General features: G+C 33.6%; 1 protein-coding gene across 3 annotated transcripts in view; it reads right to left on the reverse strand.

Annotated features, from left to right (window-relative positions):
- Nucleotides 1–604: 604 nt before the first annotated feature.
- Nucleotides 605–19,025, reverse strand: part of LOC132547914 (KH domain-containing RNA-binding protein qki.L-like) — a 34,649-nt gene continuing 16,228 nt past the window's right edge. Inside the window, exons 4-9 of one of the 3 annotated variants that reach the window (XM_060211720.1) lie at nucleotides 16,654–16,797; nucleotides 10,779–10,896; nucleotides 8,330–8,401; nucleotides 7,708–7,980; nucleotides 4,312–4,394; nucleotides 605–1,315 (exon numbers count right to left, since the gene is read on the reverse strand). In XM_060211720.1, coding sequence (XP_060067703.1) covers nucleotides 4,321–4,394; nucleotides 7,708–7,980; nucleotides 8,330–8,401; nucleotides 10,779–10,896; nucleotides 16,654–16,797 — 681 coding nt within the window. In that variant the 3' untranslated portion in view covers nucleotides 605–1,315; nucleotides 4,312–4,320. Of the gene's footprint in view, nucleotides 1,316–4,311; nucleotides 4,395–7,707; nucleotides 7,981–8,329; nucleotides 8,402–10,778; nucleotides 10,897–11,008; nucleotides 11,127–16,653; nucleotides 16,798–19,025 lie in introns of all 3 variants that reach the window. The other 2 variants (XM_060211722.1, XM_060211721.1) reach the window with 2 other exon arrangements.

The raw sequence follows: 19,025 nt of genomic DNA on the forward strand, positions 1-19,025 counted from the left end.
AAATGACTGGAATTCATTCACAGCAATAACAACCACCACATCATCATACCAAACACCTTTTCTGATTTTTCATTTATCTTTTTTCCCCCCAATGTTGAAGGCCTTAAAATGAATATTGAGAGATAAATCTTTTTCTTGTTCATCAACTGCCAAGTACTTCCAATTGCAGTTATTATTGAACCCAATAATTAATAGTTGATCATGATTATCTGACTGAGGAAGCCTGTTTTACAAAAGTGTCTGGCATGATGCTAGAGCAAATCGATCTCTCTTACCTCTTACATACTGCAGCATTCAACAGGTGTTACTATCACACTACAGGAAGACACTCTCAATAACAGTCAATTGTATAGTGGTCGATTGCCTTGAAGGATATTTTTTTTCTTTTTTCTTTTTCAGATGATATATAAAATAAAATGTTTTGTTTTATTCTTAACTTTTAGATCAAACAGATTTAGATTTACTTTGGCAAAAATTTGTCCCCTTCATAAACAGAGAAAATTGGCCAGGGACATGAGTATAATAAGTACATATAACGACAGAGTGTTTCCAAAAACTGTACAAAAAAGCAAAAACAACATTAATCAAATTCTGATTCAACAAGGTTAATTTACATGTAAATGTATAAGATATATATGAATATATACTATATATAGACACGTCTTAAAGAAAAAATAGTGATTGGTAAATTTTTGTTGCAATATCTCTGTCTGCACACAATGCTATGTATTTGTTATGGTGGGATAATGACACAACAGTCAAAATTAGTACAAAGGAATTAGTCAACGAGTAATCTTCAGGCACTTAAGACATTTTGACAATTCAAAGTCAAAATTTTGTATACACAAGGACGGTGGGCTCTTTCATACAAACGTGTAAATAAAACACTATAATCACACTCGTATATAATCCATCTGCACTGATAAAAGATTGTTAATCGGCTCAGCCTCCGAGTCACTAGGCTGGTAGAAGGCAATGTTAGTGGATGTTGTTTGCAGAAGGCAGGGTACTGAATCAGTACGTCTGGAAGTAAGTAGTAGTAGTACTCCTATGTCCCACTGCCACGCGGTTACCAATGGAGCGTTAAGGTGGATGGTTCGTGATGCAACAAATACGGTTGTCGGTCCGTCTATAGTGGTGCAGTGTCGGCTACCCAACAAACCCCTCCAGTAGTACATGTGTTAGGTTTGGACTGACTGACCGACTGACCGATACGATGCAGAAGTAGTAGTAGCAGCAGCACAGCATGGATACGTACGGACAGGCAAGGGGTTCGACTTTAACTGTGACCAGGTATGAGTTAGTTGGTAGGCAGCTGAAGGTTTAGTGAAAAATAAAAAGAAAAAAGAAGAAATGTTAGTTTATACTGCTACCATAAATATTGTCTCTGTATGCATTCAATATGAAAAATTAATTACAGAAATTATTATTATTATGATTATTAATTCTGACTGGTAATAATAATGTTTGTTACCCAAATAACAGTGACACTACTACACAGTTTGCAGATTAAAGTGTGCTTTACAGGTGAGAGTAAAAACCTCATGCTTTAAAAAGATTATAAACTCATGCCGAACCCACAACTCAGGGCATATGTTTTGTAAGATAGAAGGGGAAGGAATGGTGTACAGATAAAAGCATATGTCAAAGGTCAAGCAGCCATTGACCAATCAACGACCTGATTAATGAACAATGATTAATATATAACTGTATACCAATTACATTAAGATAGCACACCTTTAATCCTCAAAATGTTAGTACATGTATTGTCATATTAGTTTAAAGAATACAATCTGGTATAACCAAGCCTACATGTAAAAGATATAATATGTCCAAGAGGACAGCAAGTCTAAAAGTAACACTGTGCAATACTACTTTGATAGCTTGTACCTAACACAAAACAAAGGTTAACACCATCTTCAAATGAACCTTGCTAATCTGGACAACTGAACTGTCAGCAGAAACTTGTGACAACTGTCCAGATTAACAACATGTTCCAAAACCTTTCCAACTCTTTCCAAGTTTCTCCAAACTCATATTGCGTATATGGAAAACTGAACTTGTGAAAAACTGTCACCATTAACAGAGACTTATGATACTACAGTAAAGAGTTGAAAAAGTTGAAGACGTAAATATAGCGACTAGAATAAGGCAAAGGAACACCTCCTTCAGTATTATAAAGCTTGATTCCAGCTACAATGGTTGTACATCCCTTCCTTCCCATCCCACGTCCCTATATTGTTGTTTACAGCTTCCAGTCTCCCTAGTATGTCCGAATTACATACAACACTTTATTGGCAAGTATTATACATTTGATAACTGTAAATGTACTTGATGTCTTTGGGAGGAGAAAACATTACAGCAATCACTTCATACAGAATTTACAAAACAGCTATCAAATTTATCTTTTGTGCAAATTATTTTTATAAGCAGATTAATTTTTGTGTAGATGTACCATATTCTTCATGTTGAAAAGAAGCAGATTTACAGTTAAAACAACAAAAATCATCAATATGAAATGAAAATCAACACTGTTGTTGCTCAACTGATGTGCTTTTATTCCTAAACATACTTAAAATATAACAACAATTGCACGTGTCTCTCTTCACACGGTTTTCATTGTAAAAGTTGGAAGAAAATGTTGATATTGTATATATATAGATAACAACTGTGGATATCTAAAGTAACAAGGGACATACAATAAAACACAGGCTTCATCCACCTAAAGAAACTGATGATTGTACTTGCATGGACTTTGCACAAATATCCCGAGGAAAAAACACTTAAGGCATTAATTAAGCAATCAACACTTACTTGCAGTAAATTACCATAAGATAGGTCCTATCAAATGTATGTAAAGTTGAAACAAATTTACCATTACCAGATTTGCACATCCGTTTCAAAGCACTATAAACTAAGGACATTATAAAATCATGTAGGTCTCAATCTAAACCTTCTTATCTGAATCCACAACTAACAAATTTGGTGACATTTTTGCAGGAATGCAATCACCAGTAGAGAGCCTTTTGCTGAGTTTGGGCTTTGTACACAAATTCTTATATTACAAATGAGATTTGAATATTGCTAGGAATTTCATTTTTTCTTTTTTCCCTTTTTTTCTTCATTTCTTCATTTTTTTTTTGTATTGGATTAATACCAAATCAATATAATGAGTACCTATCTAGACATCTATGAAAAGCCAAAATTTCCCTCAATAAGTTGATAAAAAGGACCGATAGGGTTGTTTATATTTTGTCAGTTAATTCAACCATAATACAAATTCACAATTGATTTTATATGATAAACTAAATATGACAAATTGAGATGAAAATAATTTAAACTGACAGGAAAAATTTTGGCAAAATGAATTTTGTACTGATTTTAAGAACTTTGCTGTAGTTTTCTTGATCGTCAACATTGAAACCATTCGCTAACAAAATAAGGAAATACAATGTAAATCAAACATAACATCCTGAGTATTGATTCTAATGTTTGCAGTCAAGTTATTGTAAATATATGTATATAACTCATTGAAAACTAACAAATTCATCTTAAAAAAAAACATGCTAAACAAAAGAAAAAAAATGAAAAAATCTGTAATTTATATGCAGACATGATGGGAGATGAATTGGGTAAAGAAAATAATTTTGAAATCAAATGTGACCCTCACCAACCAATGGCTGGGGTATGTTGGGATTCAGTGCCAACACTATTACATTATATGTAGTTGTGATCATGAGACTAAACACTACGATCATGTGACATCAGCTCTACAAGGAAAACACCTGCCTTTTAGGCACATCAAAATAAAAAAACTTAAATAATTATGCACAACCATCCAAATATTGGACAGGTAAAATTTGATTTTTGTCTTCATGTAAAATATAAATAACTTTGATCAAGGGTATAAAAAGAGCACATATGTATGTAAAACATATACAGAGCATTTTGTCAATGGTGATGGTTCATCAAAGTCTGCAAACAAAAGATTCTTGTATTTTCATTGACGTTGAATGGCACTAATCTCAATTTACAGCAGAATTAATTGATAAACGAAATTATGATTTTTTGTTTTCACAAATTTCATTCATACTGCATGGTTTTGAAACCAGCTGTCCTAATTCTTCACAAAAAAAGGATACTGATATTGATTGCAAAAGCCATTACAAACATGTAGCATGATTTGTGCCAGGTTATTTAAATACAAAGTTTCTTTGTTTACATCTGTGGTAACCATAACCTTTGAAAAGAAATGCAACTCCACTAAAGTAAAACATTTCAAACAAAATAGAAGTAATAATTGGGACTAACCTTCCAAATTTATGGAAGAGAAACCCTTGCGTAAGGGTGTGCTCTCATTCCCTCGAGTGTTCTCCTGATTTTAGGCACTGCACCTACAATAGCCCAAGACATTTAGATATTGGCCTTGACAAATACAAAAAAAAAATGTATATAAGAGAGTTTCTCTCTCCATGTTTTTTGACTTGGCTGATAATGTTTGCTTTCATTCACAAATCCTCAGATGGCTTGACCCTTGACCTGCCCTGATCTATATATCCTGGCATTTATAATGAGCAAGATTTGATCAGAGCCACCAAATTTAAATAGGTTAATTCTTCTAAAGTTAATTCTACTTGTACAAAATCTTTGGCACTTTGTCTTGAGGGCTTAATTATAAATATTCAATAAATGTTACTTACAGTGTTGTGTTTACTATAATACTGATTTGAATATCAATCTAGGATATAATTATTTAAGGTACTTAAATGTAACATATCTTATTTCTATTTAGTACGATACAAATTAAATTTGGGAAAAGGATGCATTTTTTTGCTTTATTAACTCTTCCGAGTATACTTAGTTACTGACAGCTTAATGAAACCTTAAAGAGAGGAGGATGATTTACCACTGTTTTAGTCTATATACCTGTAGTATAAAGCAGGATTACACACGGAATGTGCCTGAAGCCTTCTTATTAAATATAATCTGAATAATGAATACACTAAGAAAGCACCTGCTCAGGCAGGTAATTAATTACTGAAGCAGAATTATCAGCCCAGTTCACCCTCCCAAAAAAGCTACACTGACCAGAACAGTCTGGATATTCAAAGCTTTTGTCTCTTTGGATGTAAAACAAAGCCAATTGAAATTAAGGCAGTAGTTGAAAAAGATTTGATAGATTTCATTCAGCTGTCATTACTCATGCCAAGCTTACAGGAATGCCTTAGGCCAAATTAGCAGAAGATTAAGAGAATGTTATTGTTACATGATTTGAGGTTTTCTGTTTAAACCGCTACCATAGGGATATACTTCTGTAATGTCTTGGCACGTTAACATCCAATCCCTATTATGTTAAGAATTAAGAGAGGAATATGAAAGGATAGAAAGCAAACACTATCGTTGAAGTCCAATGGCACCAGTCAACCACACCTCCTGGTTTATCTAATATAACTCAATTCTCAGCATCCACAACATCATGCTATGGCGTGTGTAATGTACAATATTTATATATTAACTTTCAGCGTGAAAGACAACTGGTTCATATTAAAGCAAAATTCAGCACATTCTATTTGTGCTTGAAATATATCTTTTTTTGAAATCTTGCAAAAAATATTTGTGTTAATTTAAATGGTTAGAATGTGAGGTTAATCTATTAGTTAACAAATAGGATTAACTTTTATTCATTATATAAAAAAATTCCTTACAAATAAAGATAGAAAAATATAAATTATTATTAAAATTGCAAACTTGAAATTAAATTAACAAAAATCCAAACTTTTCTTAGCAATAAATCTAAAAATACTACATGTATCTAGTGCTGTTATAACCAGGAGATGTCACGACAAAAGATCGAAAAAATCCGACCAAGGAAAAAACACAAGCTGAAATTAATACATATTATTGGATTATTAACAATTCATAAGAGTGCTTAAATTCATGGGAAATATTTTGACAAAAGCAAACACAGCTATATTAAATTCAATAATATACGTAGTAATTGGTTTGGGTTTGGGTAGCGTTTTTTTTTTGTCTTTTTATGTGTAAATCCATCACCAAACATCAGATTATTTTAAGAAACAAATGAAAATTATGTTTTGTTTATTTCAACAAAAAACTATTAAATGGTGAAAGTAGAGGCACACAAGTGAAATATCTACAGAGACGACTACCTCCACTTTACAAAGCATAGGGATGCATGTTTAGGCCAAGATTGGGCCACTCCAGTTTTGATTGGTTATGCTTTGCCTGTGGGGAGAAAAAGAGATAATGTGTTGGTTGGTAGGCGAACCGGTATGATCAACACAGAGGATTAATGTGAAACGATATTTAAATGATTACAAATATCATCTTTTAAGTCAACTGTTCTCCACTGATAAGAAAGGAGTGCTACACAAATAATAGGATTACAACTCTAGTACATCTGTTTGTTACGTACCGCTTGTTATTTTTATATACAAATATTTCAGCATCCCTTTGTAAAGGAATATATATGGAATGCTTGCATAGCAGAATCACAGAGCGAAGACTTTCTTCTTTTGAAGATATTGTCATAGAGTTTTTATTTCCTCCTAGTTAGTGTTACTCTATTTGATATGGAATGCACTATGACTTCCGTTAGTAGGAGAATTAGACCTATTTAAGATACAGACTAGTAGATTCATCATAATGACATTTATAAAATGATTATCTTCTCACAAAAAAAAAAAAAAAAAAAGACAAAATGCTTAATTTTTTAAAACGTCATGCGGAGTAACTTTTTTTCTGCTGATAATTTGAATAAGGATGCGGTGAAGTAATTATACAAGCATTAAGATAGAAAGCAATAACTCTACAACGTTTTTCCATGTTCTCCATTTGTGGGACTTTTGCTTTGGGTATATCATACATACCATGCCTCTCCTATATTATGATTAGCATGTAAAGTGGAAAAGAATGCTACATTACATATATGGAGGACGCGTTACTGCATTTCTACAACAATTCTATGGGACTTTTATCTGATTCATTGAAAAACTTAATAGTGGTATTTACAACAGATGCAAGCTACTTACATAATCTAACACAACTATGAGTTTGGAATGTCAAGGTATTACATAATGTGAACAAAAAACATAAATTTGTGTAAAATATGGGAATAGATTCCAAAAGTAAATTGAGGAAGTTTTTTTTTACATAATTTACAAACATGAAGGATTATGAAGTTTATGTGTAAATAAAGTTAAGAATTCAAGTTTTAAAAAATCAAATGTATATGAATAAAATAATAAAATGACAACTTAATTTTAACTACAAAAGGCTATTCCAGAAATAATATGGTGGATAGGTAGGGTGTTTTGCTGTATCAAACTTTTGTGACCCTTTACTCCAAAAAATTGTATTTTTATCCCAAGGTCCACTATAAACAAGCATTACCTAAGCACACAGATGTCACGAATTAAGAACTCCCTTTAATAAACCCTTACTAAATTCATATCTGGAATAGCCCCATATATGGTTTCTTCATAACAGGTGGATTTCATTCATGTTCATACGATAAAAATAGCATTCCATGTATATGAAAAATGATAAAATATCAACATATATATATACATATGTATACATACATATATATATATAGACAAAATAATGATTGTGTAATTCATAAAATGATATTCTTAGTTCCTAAGCCACTCGATGACAACATCTATCGCACTATGGGAAACATACCAATGTTGGCTTGGTCAAATGAGGAGGGATATTCAATGAGGGCTGCTGCTTGGTGAAAGGCGGCCGCAGAGTAGGGACTGTACTCGTAGGGGTTATACACCAGACCAGTGGCGGCCTCTGTTGGTGACACCAGTGGTGGGGGACCATTCACTATACCAGCCTGACTCGTCGGGATCCTAGGCGTCAGGATGATGGGGGCACCTTGTGGCGTTTGCGTGCGTAGATTGGGAATGTGTGATAACTGTTGTGCTGTTGTGATTAGTCTTGGTGCTTCTGTAAGTAAAATTCAGAGACACGTTATGAAATGGCAGAACTTGACCTTCTCTATGTCAACATTAATCATCTCCCAAGGTATATCTATAACCATACTAGACATCAAATATAAAATTCATAAGCAGAGATTACTTAAAACAGCTTCATACCTTGTTGTAACTGCAAACAATGGATGGGTACACATTTTCAATTTGCATATATATATATATAAAGATATATGCTTGAAATCAAGTTTTCATAGAATTTGAATATTGTGCTAAAATTGTGTATAAATTAATTTCTGCCAATAGGAATGCCTGTTATAGAGAAAGGATGAGGTTTTTTGATAGGATAGTTTTGATAAACCAACCTCCTTGTCCAACTGACGTTGAAACTCCTACACCTTGAATATTTGCAAGATCCCAGGGTCTTTTCATACCAGCTTAAAGTGAAAAGGCAAAAGTTTGTCAAACAGTGTATTCGACATTAAAGTCTACCAGATCCAATATATAGGGTTGAATATTACACATACAGGAGCATTGAAAATGTGTGCCCATACATGTAAACAGGAGATGATCACTGCACCAAAGTAACACACATATATGTGGCACAAATATTACAAGCATGTCTATCAAACACCAATGTAAACCAGGGTTAGTACAGCTCACTATGTCAGACATATCCTACCCTACATATCTATCATACACACATTACCAGACCAAAATATATTCATATTTGTTTAACTAAAATAAGGATTGCAAAATACTGAAGTTTCCAAAATAAAACTGAACACAATGAAATATTCAATTATTTTTTTATAAAATTACCTGCTGCAGTATGTGTTATTGAAGGCTAACCCTACTATGCTTTACAGATAAACCCTCACACAGAATTGTCTGTATGCAAAGTTATTCATACTGATCTAATTTTGTATCTTGTCAATCAATCAAATATGCTAAAAAATGTTAATCACTATGACTTAACATACCAAGTAAAATTTAACATACAAAATACTCCATCAAAATCATACTTTATCTTTCTGTATCTAACTTCTGCTGAGATGAAAGAAGCTTGCTGCAAGCACTCACAAGATAAGTTATGTTATAGAAACATTTATACAAGAACATTAAATAAAGGCAGAAATCTCCTCCTAAGTCAAACATAAAGCTATGTTTTCCTATCAGATATTCTGTTAACTAAGACCTGAAGAATAAGAAAATGAATACCACAAAAGCTACCATAGCCTTACACACCTCTTTGTTTTCATAACATTACCTACATTTTAAGGGAAATGAAATTATATCATTTTTTTTCGTTCTTTTTTATAGAAGCTATATTTATAAGAACATAAAATTTGTACACAAAGACATATTCCAGATTCTTTTCAAGTGCTTTTTCTTCATGGAAGAAAATTCAGAAAATTTCTAATTAGAACTAAACAGTTCAAGATTTCCATGTGGGTGGCTACATTACAACCAACAATCAGGCAGACTTAACTTTTTTGAACAGAAGCATTTTGATTAGTAATACAAATACACATGAACTATGTGATGCTAATTTAGGTAGCGTTTGTGGTTTGATTAGCAAAATACATGTAAATTAAACATGTGTACTGTGGTATACAAAATTGGTAAAGCAAACAAAATCCGTTCCAAGACAACAGGTCAAAAGATGTTTCATCTGGCTCAAGAAAAGTCATGCACAAAAACCGTTCCAATACTGTAAGAAAAAGTCAGCCATTTCACCCATGCACTCTAGGGCCTTGACCTCCAGTTCCCTCCAACACACACCCACATGCAGATGGAATGAGCTTGAATTGAGGGTTACTAATCAATGAATAATCCTATCCAATGAAAACACCCAAGAATCATATTGCTACAGATGTTATCTAGTCAGTAACCTTGGAGACTGGTAGTGCGATTGATATTTGACAACTCAGGTGTAAAACAAAGAATATATAGAGGATTCTCTTCCAATTCCAGTCAATTACAGGATGAAAAACAGGAAATAGGTGTGTGACACAAAACAAAAAAGTATTTGTTAGAGTGTATTTTTTACTATTCATTTAAAAATTACACAGGTAAATTAAAAATATTGAGAAATACACTGCTGCACATTACTGATGTTCATACTTGTTTATAAACAAATGTTGTTACAGCAAAAAAGATGGCATTATAAATAAGGCCAAAGGTGAATAACTTGTTTATGTGCAGTATACATTAAATCTTCAGTGCATTTCTGTTCAAAAGTTGTTAACAAAGCCGTCTAGTCTAGCTGGAATAACTTGAAAATAAATTTCTAATCTCCATGTTAGCAAATATATATGAAAATATGTGTAAAAAAAATAGACCATTAGGAGTTCTAAGTACCAGGTTTTAGGAAGTGATGAAATCCAAATATCTATTTTAAATGAGTGAGGTGGCTGTTACAGGGAGAGGTGAGGAGAGATGATGATGATGATGATGATGATGATGAGGATGATGATGATGAGGATGATGATAAGCAGTGAAGACAACACACCCCTAAATCTATACTGGAAGCAGCACTATACGGTCCCCAACAATGGGCAGTCTGATCCAATCTACCCCAATGTAAGCAAGGGTGGGTTCATGCATCTACCACTCGACCAAGAGTAAATGACACAGAAAATAAAAACGGGTGTGTGGATATTAAAATTCCTCTTGCCAAAAGGATGCAAAGATAAATAAAAGATGTAGCAATACAGGTAAAAAAAGAGGAAAGCTAAACACCGCACACTGGCATAGATAGGGTTGGCTGCTGGTATATGGTGACCCACAGGAGGTGTCACCGTGACTTACGAGTCGTTGATGTTTGGGAGTTCGATGAAGGTGAGGGTTTAGAAGTGTCACGGTATGTGCCATTTATGATAGCTAACTCCATAAGTTGGCGTTTCTTTAAGTCATCCTCGCCATCCGGCTGCAACAAATCAACAACACCCGTCAAACATGAAATTGTTAATGGTCAACAAAACCACCCTGTTCGTCATTGGTTAGTCGTCATGGCGATCAGGGGGTGAAAAGAAACTTACGGGCAAGCCCTGTGGGTGAGAACCCTGGGGGAGCAACAACTTTAGAGTCTCTGTAAGTTCCATTCAAAATAGCAAGTTCCATCAATTGCATTTTCTTCAAATCATCTTCTCCTTCTGCCTGTAAACATAATGGCATTCACATCATGGGTTAAAGTACAGAAAGTTATCTCCCTTGTCAATGAAATTTTCCTCTGAAATTTGGTTGCAATGGAGATTCACAGTATCATATTGACCTTCCTTTAGTTAAAACAAACTCCACCCTAATTCTGAAATTTACAACCCTCAATCACAGCTATGCATTACTCGTGGGTATCATTCATAGTAAAAACATATTGTAAATATATTCTTATCAAAAAATCTTTTAATCTCCGCGTCGCAGCAGCTTCATGTCAGTGATATATCCTCTTTTTGGATCTTAGTTTGGTTACATTACTAATACTGTTGTAAAAACAAAGTATATGACCCAGTAATGCACTTTCTATTGCATTTCCCATCCCAATTACCTGCACCAATGATATGCCATAGGCTCAGTACAATATATTGTCTAAAACCTTGAAGTCTATTTGTAGTAAATATCTTCACCATGTAAGTACCTTAAAGCTATAGATTGGCTGCCTAGTCAATAGCATTTGTAATAGAAGTTTACATAATGTATTTAGCTGTAATGACTTCTAAACAAGATATGCGAGAAAATATTCTATAATCGTCACTATGTAGAGATAATTATGGAGGGAGTTAAGCATTAAGATATCAACAGGCAACAAAATTTCAATACAATCATTCTTGCTTCGGATTTCAATTTTCTATGTAGAAGCAATCAGTACACAAAGCTAGAAGTTCAGTGGTACAAACATTATCTGTAGCTAGAATTTGATCAATCACCAAATATTACATACTAAGAGGTTGCCTAGAGCTAATGGAAGATTGCTTACAAGTTTTCTCTCCGATTATGTGTAATTAATCAAGGATTGTAGAGACTGTTGTCTGTACTCTGTACTATAGTCAACTTATTCTGACATTACCATATTAGGACATTTCTTGTCTAGACGATGTTTAAATGGGACAGGAAAGCAAACTCCGAGTTGCATCTGTACATATATACAGAGAGTGGACCATTAACTAAACTAACACAGCGAAACATGAAATTAGCTCTACATTATTGTATTTTTACTCCTTTCTATGGAGATCTGAGGAAGAAAAAAGGATTTATCTGAAATTGGATTTACAAGAAAATTTAAGTCCTTTGTCAATTATTGATGTGCATCTGAATGTCTGTTTATAATCTTTTCTGACACAATTGCAATAATAGGAACTGTTAATATTATCAGTTGAAAAACCATGCCAACACATGTATGTAAGGGGCCACTTTTTTTGTAATAGTCTAAAGCTTTCATCCATAAATCACACTGTGACATCATCTCCATTACCAAATTTAATCTCTTAGCAATTTCTCACTTAAATTTAAGTCATTTGTTGTAAGCGGCCTGTGTTCCAGTCTAAAAGCTATAGGTAAAGCAGTCAAGCGATCCACAGACATAGGTAAGTCATCATTATCTTTGCCACGTTGAACACTTTCTGCCACAGGCCTTGAATTATGAAAATTGAGCAACAAAGCATTGCAACAATTCCCCTCAACAGTTCAACAGTAGCTTTGGGGCTGAATATTTTTGGTGTTTGTTAAGAAAAGTTGTATGGGTTTATTCATGCGGGCCTTAAGCTATGTGGCTGAATGACTAGGTTGATACCATAATTGGTTGGTCTCTGGTATAGAGACCAGTACAAAAGAGTGTGTATAAACAGCTCAGAGACCACAGGTACACCAAACAATGACAACTCAAAACCCAAGCTTTATCCTACACAAACATGGCACCCTTGTTTTTCTCCCTACTTAGAGTATTTATTTTAAATAATACTAATGTATGGAGTTGTAAAACTACTAATACTAAAACTTGGTGTATCACTTAGTACTTTTACCAACGTAACTTATGGGGCAATGTCAAGTACCTCAGTTGTCTGAACATGACACATTGCTGCTCAAAATAAGAAAGAAAAATAAAACCACCAATTCAATACCATCCAAACCATAATGCTCAGATATACATATGCTTGCCGAAAAGTTCTTAACAGTGTTTACCGGCCCAAACAAAGCAGCAAATGTCCAAATAATCAATTTCATAATTTAATTCGCTATTAACATTATTCAAGTTGCATCAAATTGATGTTAATTAAGATCTCCTATCCACCACTCCATCCCCAAGATATTAATGGCAGCCATTTTTGTTCTCACCCCAACCCCCATCTATTTGTTATATGGAACTTTGGTATCCATCCACACGCCTATTGGTTAAGTATCATTCAACATCTAAGTATGAAAATTAAGAAATGTCAATTCAATTTCCTACAATATAAAGTAACTGCATCTATCCAACTTTTTTTTTCTAATTTCACCAACAAATGGAAAACACTTCAAATAATAACCTTAAAATTGAATTTGAATGGTTCTTCAAATATTCTGATTTCATTTAAACTGATAAATAGTTCTTTTAAAAACAAGCTATTTATGTAACTGAAGTTACAATACAACTGTAAGCTAAGAAGTATTTATAGAAAGATTTCTGCTGGAAGTCAGCTTTATCAACATCCAACATTTATACGTATACATTTTTATCAATAAAAATAAAACTGCATAATTAAATTATGAAATTGCCTCCTAGCCAACAAATCCAATTTCAAATCTTGAAATTGTTTAAGATGTTTTTACAAGATAAATTTGAATGACTTACTGCACGTACCATTCCCGTACAAATATGTTATTACTTTCAATGACAAACTTCTAATACCCAAGCTTCCATTTTATATAATGTGCCAGCAAATCTCTTTCAGTCTAAAATAGAATCGTGTACAAGACTCTGTATTTTATATTGCCTCTCCATACACAAAATTATTCCTAATCCACCAACGTTTTAAGTGTAGGCCATTTAATGATTTTCCCAATTGAGACTGACAAGATAAAAGATATAAAACAGCTCTTGTGTTTAGACCTATTCACATCAGAGAGCTCCCAGCGTTTCCACTATCTTCAACATCACACTGATGCAGGAGAACTGGCCAGAGAGGTACATAGATATTTAAAATATTGTCAGAACTAATCAGGTCACTGCTGACAGAAATGTTACCTTAGTCGTGGATATTATTATATAGGACAGGAGGGCAGGCATGCTTGGTACTAAAGCAATAGTACAATAGATACTGAAGGAAAACAATACCCTGCCTGTGTGTAGAGGGCCTTGCCAGCAGCCTATACAGAAACTGGCAGAGGGGCAAATAAATTAACTCAGCATGAAAACCATGCCACTGCTAGTTTTCATACAGATGAACTTACACAGGAGCTGAAAGGATCATGTTTCAGTTTTCACCACGGCTTATCTTCTGTCTGGTGTACTGATCTGGGAGCCCAAACTTTAAGCCACCATTCCCTTATGTATCTATAGCACAAAATTGCGCTTTTGTGGGAATGCACTATATAAACGTTTGTGACAAGCAATTTGTTATGAAAAACAGATACAATGTTTTGCAGCTGCACATTTCATATACTAGGTCTTAGAAGGTGTGGTTTTCCCTTACGCATTGGTATTCCTGACTCATCTGCAACGGGACATTTAGACCTCCACAGATATATACGTCAGTTATCTTCAAGATAAAATGTTTGTTAAAATGAAAATGTATATTGGAGCCATGCAAGACAAGAATTAGTCCACAACTAACATAGGAATAACTTCAATGCTCTTCAACAGAGAGTCGCTGACCGTGGATTTACTTGTAACTACCAATTAAGATTCCCATTTGTGATAATCTAACTCGACAAGAAAAATTGTTTATGATGCCCGTACCCTGTGAACTTTCGCTTTAATAATGTAAAATGACAAAATGTAAAAAATATTACATTCTCCTGCTTTCTTCATGTGAAGACTTTGGAGTTATTAGTATCCCCATTGGAATATGTCAGAATATTTTTCATATACATTGTCCTCAAGACTGATGGAAAGCATCATGAATTTGGCATTGCTGTGTATCAAATTTGTTATATATTGCCAAAAAAAATCTGTGTAGTCAAGCCGCATTATTAATAAAGCAGTTTTTTTAACGATTCCAAAAACTTTTATTGGCATCTTGACAGAACGATAAGGGATGGTTTATATGAACTTTGATATATTTCCAAGTATCATAAGGGTAGGATAGGCTCTATGCTAACAGCATTTTTTTTTCTATTTTGAGATGTATTCAGAGAGTATTTGTACAATGACACTACACTATACAATACATTTGTATTATGATTTTACAGAAGCTCCTATACAAACTGGTGTTGTAGAGAATTCCTAAACCCAACAAATTAGCTAAGCTTGTGGAAATACCAGACAACTTTTCACAACAAGAGAAATTCTCTTTGAGGACCGGGTAATGACAGAATAAATACATTCTTACGGAACAAGTGTTTTTGTAAAGGGACACGCACGTAAGCCGTTCAAATCCTCTCAACAACCCTTTCACTATATCTCTACAGAGTTACAACAGCATAGCAGATACGCTATTTAAATTTCTTGTTTTTACATGTAATTGAGATAAAAAAGGAAATCACAGATATTTCATATAAATTTAGATTCTATTTCTACTTTGTGATTTTAATGAAACAAGGAAAACTCTTCCCATGTGGTGTTCCTTTCTATATAGAATTCATGTATAAGCATGTAAGTTTTGCCCATACAAGATTTCATGGCCAATATTTACCATTTATCATTCTGATTATAATTATACACTAGACTATTTTTACATATATAATCTGATAGGAATCATGTCCTTCTCTCTATTTTATACACCAATTATATAGATCAAGTTCTGTCCTAAAATAAGGTACACTGAATTACTTCAAAACTTCCCTTTACTCTTCTCTCCCCATGATTTATGAAAGCTTGCCCCTAAATCCCCATTACTGAAATCTAATCCTTGCCAGAAGTGTCGAGTTACACACCCCAACGTGGAATGCAGCAATGCATATCGGTACTATCCCGATTCATCTTTGATGGTCCACACGTTATAGAGTCTCATATGACTAGCTACACATATAAATTCAAAAATATCAACACATTTACTCAGCTTAATCTCTAAAAGCAATATGCCTTCTAAAGGTAGTAGTGTTCACATGATAAAACAGAATACTCCTGTTATTTCTACCTTTTAAAATTTTACAAACACTTCCAACTTTATTATCATACTTATTTCACATTAAAATTCATGGAAAATTTCAGCAGGCAAAATTATCATTTCTTGTAGTGGGCTTTAAAATGCTAATGTTGACACCTGAGCTAGGCTGTACACATACCTAGCAGAAAATCCTGACCTGTTCATACAGAAAAATTAATTTCTAAAGCAACGACATTTAAATTCTTACCTGACAATTTTCTAACGTTTATTAACATGATAGCAGAATGTTTAACTATGTTGTCCCAAAAATCAACTTAATAGTTGCTTTAACACATTTTATCTACATAAATGCCTTTAAAAATGTTATTCACCCAAACTTAAACATCTTTTTAAATGCTCTTGGAAAGGAGTCTTTTTTCCCCATCCACAACAGTATTTCAACTTACTGCAGGCACCAGCAGTTTCTTTACTTCTTCAATAGCTTTGGCCATCTTGACCTCTGCCCTCTGTCTGGCATCTTCCACTGTGATAAGTACATGTAATTCTTCATTTAAGTGTTCCCAGTTGGCTTTGCCTCTGTTTTGTTCTTCCTGAAACAATACAAATGAAAAAATCATTGATAAATGGAATGAATTTCTACACAAATGGATAAATACTTTAGAGCAAATTATTTAAGCGATGATAAATGACCACTTTCAGTTATGGTGAATGCTATGGTTAGCCAATGTATGATTCAAGAAGATATAACAGATTTAAGTGTCATTGTTTCATTAAAACAGGATGTGTTGAGTGTTCTATTTATTAAAATCTGTTTTTATTTGTGCCACTGGTGACGAGAACTTGACTGCTGAGATGCCAGGTTACTACAAGGACGACAGGCTATTAAGCACTTCTGTCATTTACCTTAATTACAGACTTGATTTGAAATCCTTTATAAGGTATTATGACATCAAAAGACCTAATGACAAATGACTAAAATGACATTTAATGCTAGTTGGTAGACAATAAAGTTTAATCATTATTTACTAGTATAAAAACCATTTACATGATACCTTCAAGTTTTAATACAGAACATAAATTACACCCAAGCATGACATTCACAACACCAAAGTAATTAGGTCATACACAACACTAATGATAGGCTGTCCTAGTAATTAACATCCACAATTTTTACTGCCGTATGAATTCGATGTGCTATAAACGAATGAAATAAATGAGAGAAATCTGGCATCAGCGTTACTGCACACTAACTAAGTCTATTACATGTATATATCAAATATATGCACTGGTGTTCTGGGCAGTGTGTTTCTGAAATTATCAATCATATTCTTTTAAACATTCATTTAAGCAATATGGACATCAGACAATGTAGTACAGCTTGAGATTGGATTGGTTCAATCCATCATATGTTTTAATTAAAGATCCTGGCCATTAGACTGACAGCATATTTTACATAAAAAGTTTATAGAACTGTCATCAACTTGCATAATTAAAACAGTTATAGATGACTAAACCTGGCAATGTCCAAAATTATTTTAAAATAAAGCTCCTTCTTAATCATCCATTTAAAAGCAAAACTCTTCAATCTGTTTTATCAGTATACATCTTAGATCTACAAATCCTAAATTTGAAAACAAAACTACACTAACAATCAGTTTTATGTTTTTTGTCAGTATACAAATGTACAAAATCTTGAAGTTAGTTAGATTACAGACTGCTGTTCCTTAACTTGCAGCTAAAACTCTTTGTCTCAGTATATACCTATCTATAAACCCTGGACTTAAAAAGTAGACTTAAAACTGCAATCTGTTTTTGATATCAGTATAGATGTACAAATCCTAAACTTCAGGTAGAACTCAAACTAAAATCTGTTTTTGATATATAAATACATATCTACTAAGGAATATATTTTTTGAAAGAATCTGGTTTTTATCAGAGTACACTCACTAAGGGTCATCTCTACCATTGGCTAGTCTCCAACAGATCTCATCACTAATACCTTTCCTTGTTAATGCCTCAACACAGGTCTCTCCATTTTACACAAAATTTGGATAGCATGACTGTTGTTAAGATAAGTAGTTCCCTGATCATAGTCCAAAGATAGAAATAATTGTATGTAAAATATATCAAATCCGTCTCTAAACAAGACAAGTCAATCAGATGTATAACACATGAAGGCAGTATAACCAGCACACACATGTACCAGCAGTGTTTATATATGATGTCAGATGAGTAAAGGGATATGCCCTACAGTATCACCACATTGTCATATTACCTCCAACAATGGTAAGTATGTGTGATGATTTGACCCCCTCATATCTTCACTAATCATGACCAGTCTTGAGTACATGCATGTCTACATCCTAATCACAACCAACACTCACAACCCAATCCCTCTATCCTAAACAACAGTTGAAGCCTGCTATCCATTTGTCTAAAATTTCTACTTTCCCATTTGTCGAATTTTACTGCCTCTAATACATTTCTCCTATGGTTCTCATTTCTAACCCTATGAAATTTTCCCTCTGTTCTGCATTTATGAAGCAGCTGCTGTAGCGAGAAGTTCCAGAACACATGGAACACTTCAACAAGTTTAACAAAAGTATGATCGTGTTAAATATATGTATGCTTTATGTCTTCCTCCATAGCTAATCTGTTATAAGATAGGTTATCATACTGCCTCTGTAACTTGAAGTAACCAACCTAGGGGCTTTCACCGACTAACAGCTGCTTTGTATATATGTATTATGCAGTCACCAACTCTATAATGTTTCAGGCCAGAAATAACTGTACATATTCCTATAAATAGTTTTTTCTA

This window comes from Ylistrum balloti, unplaced genomic scaffold (assembly GCF_031769215.1).
Source record: "Ylistrum balloti isolate Yb309-2 unplaced genomic scaffold, AGI_CSIRO_Ybal_v1 Utg369988, whole genome shotgun sequence".
Taxonomy (NCBI): Eukaryota; Metazoa; Mollusca; class Bivalvia; order Pectinida; family Pectinidae; genus Ylistrum; species Ylistrum balloti.